The following is an 8,649-nucleotide window of genomic DNA, read 5'->3' as shown; positions in this document are numbered from 1 at the left end:
AAGAGTAATCTTGTTTTTTATTCTAGATACATTAATATAAATTTTATTAGTTATATTTAAGTATACAGGTAAATCACCAAAATCAACAGAACAGTGATGAAATATATAGTCAAAACTTCACATTTACTATTTCTACTTATTTCAGACATATAATTACTATATGTAAATTTATCTAACACAAAATACATGATTCACTTTAAAACAGACAGCAACTGTGTACTTCCAACTATCTTCTATTATACTTGGACATTAATTAGCATTCTTAGAATAATATGTTGATTAAAGCAAACTTCTATAAGTTTTAACCATCTGGAACATTCTAAAATCAAAAAGCCATTTCAGATAGTTATTAAAGCCATTAATATAAAGCTTGAAGATACTACAATGGTGGGAATTCTTTAATAATCTTTAGTTTCCTTTGTTGTATTATTAATTGATAAAGGAATTTGAATGATGTAATAAAACATTAGTTAAAACATGCCAGTTAATAATACATAAATATTTTAGAATTAAGTAACTGCATATTCAAATTAAACACACAATTAGCTATGTGAAATGTATAATAGGCATGTGCATTCTACAGAAATTTGGGTATGAAAACAGTTCCAACCTTTGAAGTGTTTATTTTGCAGAGTACTTTTAAGTGTCCTCTTCTCCCTGAAACATTAAGTCAGCATTTTACTAATGAATACATGTTTGTATGACACTGTTGTGTTTTTCGACATAACAAAATAACCAAAAACAACTTGAGCAATATAATGTTGTCCTAAGAAGAACTACATCTTTATAATAAACAGTGCAATAAATATAATCCTATGCTCCAGTATCTTATGAACACACATATGGAGCATAGGATTATATTTATTGCACTGTTTATTACTGTTGAGAAGAAATCATTCTAGTTTTGTCTCCTGATAAAGTATTAAACTTCTTCATTGTTTAAAGGATAAACCCTTAGTAGAGAAAGTATTACACTAATTGATATTTTAATCAGTCTTTTTGTGCTATATACCATGGTTTTAACAAAATTTTATTTAAAACTATAGTATTAGCAATATCCAGTATTAACTCATAGCTTTAATGAGGTTTAAGAAACAAATTTCCCTGTTTTACTATATACAATTTTTATTTGAAGATTTTTTTGATGTTTTCATTGCACTTTTATCCAAAATAATATAGGAGATTAAATTTTATGGAACAGACACTGCTTGGTTACTGTTAAAAAAATTTATTCCAGTACAATGTTGAGGTGTTATAACATAAGATATAGTAACAATTATAGAAAAGAAAGTCTTTTTTAACATACCATGATTATAAATACTTTAATACTGAAGAAAATGCTTGATATAAAACATATTATACTATTTCAAGTTTTCTTTTTACTGAAAAAAACTAATTAATACATTTCTGACACCAAAATTCATTATCATATCTAGTGAATCTTGTTGATCTGTCACTAAAAGAATCAACTTACATTTTATCTTCTATAACTATAGTCAGCTTAATTTAGAAAAAATAGAGCATTCTTATTTAACTCTTTCACCCTGGGTATCCTTTACTATGTATGACAAAGTTTTAGTTAGTGTCTTACATTCAAAATTTTATTAAACTACTTTTGTTTATGTTACATTAATTAGTATTACCTAACAATCCATATTTTAAGAATATATATAAGTTTGAAGTTCCTAATTCTACAAGGAAATATTAAACAAAAACCTGATTTTCTTATTGTGATACAAGACATATTTTCTTTAGTCATCTTGTATATATTTTACACTATTCCTTAAAAAAAAAAAAAAAAAAAGATAAAAAGAGTAATTATTATTGTTCAGACAAACCATAATTTCTATAGCCTTTAATTCTGTTAGGTTACAGAGCTATAAATACAAAGTCACATCCTTTCTTTCAGGATACAGTGCTAGTTCTGCCTTACATTTAATTATATATAACTGTGTTTTGAACAGATAACAGTCAAATTCAGAGTACAAACAACATTCCAGTGAGAAACTTAAAGACGAGCTTAGATGAATTTGTAATGGCTCTTGTCACACAATTAGAAAGCCAGAAAAAATGTCTTCTTTTTGTATGTTATGAGTGTATGCTCTTTGGTGCATTATTTAATGCATTATTTGTGTAACAAAGTAGGCTTCAATGTCCTCAACAATTAACAGCAAGAAAAAAAATTGGGTTAAGTATTTTTTTCATGTTTATTTATTATTATGAAAGTAACTAAAATGTAAAAAATAGGGATATTTTTAGGTTACTGATTAGATTGTGTAAAATAAACAGTAATATCATAAAAATGTTTTACAAATCACGAAGGAAGCATGCAAGCAGCATGTGAGTAATGTAACTCGATGATGTAACATGTACCATGTGATTTTAAAATATAATGGTACAGATAGTTACACACAGTTCAAAGGATAGTAAAACAATAAAATTTAATTATAAATAAATGTATATTGTTACAAGGTTAAGGCTATTTAGGATAAACGAATGTAGTTGCATATTACAAATTGAAGTCATTCTAGAAAAGGGGGGGTTATTTAGATTTCTTTTTTGGTGGTTACCAAGTAAGGCAAATTGACCAATCCTTTTTTGAGTTACAGTAGAGAAAATAACAGATAAAATATAAAGTTTCACTGAAAAAAAACATGTCTAAAATATATTTAGGAGGTTTTAGGGATTACACAAAGGAAATCTGAGAATTTTTTGAGATGAGAAAAAGTATTTTTAATCCAAACATGAAAATTACTTTGCACATGGACTATTCAAAACAAATTCTTAATATATTCACGGACAAAACTTTATTTTAGTTTATGAAAAATACTTTACTAAAAGTGATCTTTTGTCTGTGAAATTTGTAAAGATATATTAACTTTCAGTATAGTGTGAAGTATTAAATCTATAGACTAAATGAATACAATGAAGTCACATGGTTGGTCAAATTGACCAAAATTATATTGAAACAGTTAAATAGCTGTGAAATTTGTACCTTAGATGACTCTTCAAGGGATTTAGGAGATGTAATTCCCAGAAGGCCTTTTGCTGTGGAGAAAAGATTGAGAGGAGTCATCCCATCTGTAATTAAAGTTGACTTGATGCCAAGTCCTTGCAAAAGCTTCACCTAAAAATAAATGTTTGATTATTTGCTTAAAGATTTTATATTACATTTATATTTTCATAATATCTCAAAATTATGATACCATTGTTAGAGATTGAAGAAATATATAAACCTTTGAAGTATTTGAGATGTGTCTATGAAAATACCAGTGAAGGTTAATAATACAAATAATACCTGTAATTCTGGACCTGCCAAAGCAATGGAACGGATGGTTTCTGAACCTAGAGAATCAACTATATTTTTGAATTTGCGTGTCTCAATATCTGCAATTTCTTGAACTTTTAACACTTCTAACTGGTTCTGTTCCTGAAGATAATGAATCTCAGCTGTTCGAGCTTTACTTAGTCGTTCTAGTTCTGTCTCCTGGAAGAAGAAGAAAACAAGCTGTATTTAATACATCTTCACAAGTGTAATATTAAATTACTTTATTATTACCCAGTATCTAACAAAATCTCATACATTAGTGTGTTATCTTATACAATAAAGAGAATAAATTAAATTGTATGGAATAAACATTTTGCTTGGTTTACTGTCAAACTTTATTCAAGTATAATCTAAAGCTGCTGGAACATGGAGATAAGATATAGTAATAATTAGAAAAATGAAAGTTTTGTTTAACATCCCATGTCAGTAAATTGTTTTTCACTACTGAACTGAAGAAAATACTTGATAGAGAATGTGTTATAATTTTCATTTCATGACAGAGAAAGTATTAAATGGATTCATTTTGAAAATGAAATATCCAGCACAGAAAAAGTGAAACAGGTTCATTTTACAAAAGAAAATTTTTAGTATGAAAGAGCATTCTTTTTATGAAGTAAACCTCTGACAGAGTATTAATTTTTTTCATTGTTTAAAGTATAAATTCATGGTAAAGAAAGTATTACATCAACTGATTTTGTAATAACAGTCTTTCAATAATTTGTTAAAACTACAGTACTAACAACAAATATCAGTTTATAGCTCCAATGGGGTTTTATTTGAAAACTATGTTAATGTTTTCATAGCCTTGTTCTACTGCAAGTCCTATTTTCAATTCTACAACAGCAGTTTTTATTTGACTGAAAATTATGAAAACTCACAGCTTCAATTCTTATGGCTTCAGCTTTTAATTTGGCTTGCTCAACTGCAGCTTCACCTTCAATTCGCTGAGCCTCTGCTCGACTTTGGGCCTCTGCTTTAGCCTGTCCACAGCTTTCTACCACCATGCTAGAAGCTTGTAGCTCTAACAGTTCTTTTCGGGCATGTTCTGCTTCTACCTCATCTGTAATCTTCTGTCTTTCAAGACGACCCTTAGCTTCTTGTTCACGTCTTTCTGCCTCATGCCTGAATAACAGTATGCAACATTTTATCTCAGTTGCTGAACAAATTAAGTAAGAAACTACATTTAACAACAAATTTAATAACATGTAAAAAAGACATTTCTCATTTGTGAGAAGATACCAATACAAAAATAACTAGTATTTGTAATAAAGAAAAAAGTTATTTATTTTGAACAGGAGTTTTCCTAATGTGCAGCTGATCACAAGTTTTGTACCTGTAAAGATATTTATGCAGTTTCAAATTCACCTATATAAGTGAGCTCAACTGGATAAATGTTAAAAATACATTTTTAAGATTATAAAATTTCATTCCAGAATTGATAAATAAATGTATTTACTAAAATATTCTTTATTGTTTTAATCATTTGTTACCAGGCATCATGTATTTAAAAAAATGTAACTCTGCAGTTGAAAAAACTCCATAGCAGAAGCTCCAATTTTAAGTTTACCTGCTGTAATATAACAAACTAAAAGAATGGAAGTGAGAAATGAGCTTTGAAACTAGTTTCACTCATAATACTTGTATTGATTTGTTATGAAACAATATATACAACAAAAAATAATATTTATGTTTTGTGAATAAAAAAGGATTTATTAACATTTTATCAACTTGTGTAATTTCTGTCAGAAATTGTTGCCCCATATAAACCCACACGATGATCACAGATGTTTAAACTGTAACAATCAAGAATTAACAAGTTTAGCAACATTGTCAAGGTTCATATAAGCAAACACACACACATATATTCTAATTACAGGACCATAGAAGACAACTGTACACAAAAGTCATTGTTACTGGTATGAGCACAAAGTTACAGCTTAACAAGACATATCAGTTCAACATGGGATCGTGGCAAGATAGAAACAATGAATTAAGACCTATTCTAAATATCTTATGCATTCTGACTCTTACATTATCAAAATGAAGAAAATCTTTGAAAGTGTTCAAAAGATAAACAAATCAATATGTCGTTCGACCAGCAGGTACATAAGGAGTCCCCAATTCAAATCCTAAAGCCTCCAGTGTCTATTGTAAGAAATCCCATGTGGTTGTGACCATGCTAACCTCAGAGTGAATCTATTTATAGGTATTCTTATGTGCTTGGTTGACAATGATGGCATAATTATAACGAAACAAAATTTTGAAGACATAACATGCATGAAGGCAATATAGCAAAACACTCAAATATACAAATGCATGCATTATATCAAGGGTAAATATCAATTTTCATATATTCAAGTACTGTGCATGAGAGAACTAATTGTCTATGGGGATGAACGAATGTGATTGGGTTTCCAAATTGTTCTCCAATCCAGATCAAACTAGATTCACTTGGAAGGGTATAAAACTCAGATATTGTTAGGATTGAGATTCAAAAAATGAAATTGAGCTAGCTGTGGCTACAGAAGTTCCAAAAATGTTTCTTGAAAAATTAAGTATCAGACTCATTAGCAAGAAATAATGTAGGCTACATTGTATTACTACTGAGCCACAATAAAAAATTATAGCTTTTTAATAGGCTACTAACAGAAAAAATACATATAGTCAAATAAATGAAAAAAAAAAGGTTTCTACATAATAAAAAGAAATGTAAAGTTAAATAAATCATTACATTTGGCTTTAGTAACTTTCATAATTATTTGATATGTCAAGTAACAACTATAAGGGAAAAATAATCCCTAACTATATGTAAACTAAAACTCTGTTGAACTTGTCCTTCATGAAAGTATCAAATATAGATTATTATAACAGAGAAAGAGCTGTGTATGATATTTAATAATGCTGTCATTTGGTATACTACCTTCACATGAGATATTATACACAAGCATGTTAAATCCTTTTGGATTTGTACAAACCCAAAAAGGATTTAACATGCTTGTGTATAATATTAGAAGAATGCAAAAATTTTTAATGTATAACATAATATGCAGGTTAAAACTTAATACAAGATTTTCACCTCATCATGTTTTATTTTTTAAATTTATTTATATGTCAAAACCCTTATTTTAGCTCAATAATCTTTTAATATTAAAACATAATTACTTTGGGTAGTAAATATTAATGTCTAAATGCAATGAAAATATAAAGTCTCTTTAAACTAATTTCATAACTGCAAGTCAAAGTATATTAAGTATACTGTAAGATTCACAAGGAAATGTTTGACTTGTATTACCAAAAATTAAAAAAAAAATTGTTCTGATTAAGAGCCATAGATTACTTATTCATAATAAGTAGCAAGGTAAAAATCACACGTGAAATGAGATCCTATTCTCTATGTCATGTCTGGAATATGGCATTTAAGTATAAACTTGTTACTTTAAAATCATTGGTGCTGCAATTGGTGAATGTACACTAAAAGGAACACAACTTGTAAAACAATTGAAATCAGCTTTTAGTTCAAAATAATCATATCTTCTAATATTAATAAAAAACCTTAATCTGAGAAATACTTACCTAGCAGCAGCTTCGAGACTCTGAGTAGTAATCTCAATGGCCAGTTGCACTGATTTCTGCAATGAATCTCTTGTTCTCTGATCCACAGGTTCTACACTTTGAATGTCTACACTAGTGATCACAAGGTTGTTTTGAGGAAAACAAAACTGATTTCTTATTTTTTGGTTCTCATCCTGCCCAAAAACAGCTAGTCGAATTATTCTTGCAGAGTTCTGAATGGAATAACAATGGAAACATTAATGATACAGCACATAAAAAGTTAATCAGTGAGGTTCTGAGACATACTAAGTACATATAATGATGTAAGAGAAACTTTTAGTCTTAATTACCAAGTATTCTAAACCAATTTTCACATCTTCAGTATGACACTTTTTTTTGTCATTTTCTAAACTACATACACATACTAACAATCTCCAATTATTTTACCCAAAAAGAAGGAACTGACTATTCTTTTATTACATATTTACAAAGTAAAAATAATTGCACATCTTCATAAGTGGTGCTCTGAATATTTCTACATAGTTTCATATGATTGGCCAGTAAATTCTGAAATTGGAGGAGAAACATATTTTTTGTATAAATAATGAAACTAATACCTACAACAAATGATTTTAATGGTGAAATTTTAGTATAGATGTAGGTTTCAAGTATAATATTAATAAAGTAATTATTTTAATTAGAATAGGCTGGAGAAACAAAATTCATAGAGCAACAATAGTATTTAATGCTTGAGGTCACTTTTAAAGGAAAATATGCTGTTAGGAAAAATAAAAAGTAAATGTAACAAAATACTCACTACTATCAGAATAGGTTCAAAAGTATCATTATTATCCTGTGACTATTTTGTCTGAGTGCCACAACTTTTGACAAACAACAATAGCTGTTCAAAGATTTATTACATTAAGAAAGTCTGATACTGAAAACAATTACTTGCCTCAAAAACATGACTGGATATTAGTTTATAAATAACACAAAGAACAAACTAGCCTCAAAACAAATTACTTAAACCTCACCTTATGAAAATCATCAAAGAAGACACCAGCTACAGCTCCTCTAATTCGAGAAGCCAGAGCCTTACACAAGTCTCCCACAAAGTCTGGAACACTAAAGAGCTTAGTAGCTGATTCAGGGCTCTTATTACCAACGTCAAAATGCCTGAAGATAAAGATGAATAAAACTGCTTTAGTACTTCATATACCTGAAAACAAACCCTTCAAAGTATTGAATAAACAAATGTCTTTCAGAAAACAGTTTATTCCATAAAAACTATCTATAATAATGATTAGTTTCAATACTTTGAAGTTATAAATATCTAAGTTCACAATTCATAACAAACATTTGAGTAGACTTTCATCACTTTTTTTTTCTATACAATGAAATTTAGAATATAAGTTATTAAATTCTGCTGTATTAGCCAATATTTTTTTGTCTCAGGTATTCACTAACCTTTCTTTTGGCATATTTCCTTCGTTATACTGTAACATTACTGTTTTTGTGATTAATTTTTATCTTAAATGCAAATACACAACTGTGTGTCTTTTGTTATTATTAATGTATATCCAGTACGGATATTTCTCATATTTTTATGAATAATGTTTGTATGCTTCCCACAGTTCAGTATGAAAGAGTAATCAAGTAACTTATGATAACATAATGTGTATTACTTTCAACTACTAGTTAAATAAATTTTTAACATTTCTTGAAACTATGGATAATTTTAATAAGTTTTGAATTATTTTAATTTACAA

At 28.3% G+C, this 8,649-nt stretch overlaps 1 protein-coding gene across 4 annotated transcripts in view; it reads right to left on the bottom strand.

Annotated features, from left to right (window-relative positions):
• Positions 1-8,649, bottom strand: part of LOC143241095 (major vault protein-like) — a 49,049-nt gene continuing 40,400 nt past the window's right edge. For all 4 annotated transcript variants that reach the window (XM_076484637.1, XM_076484639.1, XM_076484638.1 and 1 more), the window contains exons 11-16: positions 7,915-8,056; positions 6,902-7,113; positions 4,207-4,450; positions 3,299-3,487; positions 2,996-3,127; positions 1-657 (exon numbers count right to left, since the gene is read on the bottom strand). In XM_076484637.1, coding sequence (XP_076340752.1) covers positions 640-657; positions 2,996-3,127; positions 3,299-3,487; positions 4,207-4,450; positions 6,902-7,113; positions 7,915-8,056 — 937 coding nt within the window. In that variant the 3' untranslated portion in view covers positions 1-639. The remainder of the gene's footprint in view (positions 658-2,995; positions 3,128-3,298; positions 3,488-4,206; positions 4,451-6,901; positions 7,114-7,914; positions 8,057-8,649) is intronic.

Source organism: Tachypleus tridentatus, chromosome 13, assembly GCF_004210375.1.
Source record: "Tachypleus tridentatus isolate NWPU-2018 chromosome 13, ASM421037v1, whole genome shotgun sequence".
In the NCBI taxonomy this organism is placed as follows: Eukaryota; Metazoa; Arthropoda; class Merostomata; order Xiphosura; family Limulidae; genus Tachypleus; species Tachypleus tridentatus.
Note: the sequence above shows the minus strand (reverse complement) of the source record. Positions and strands in the feature narration are given on the sequence as shown.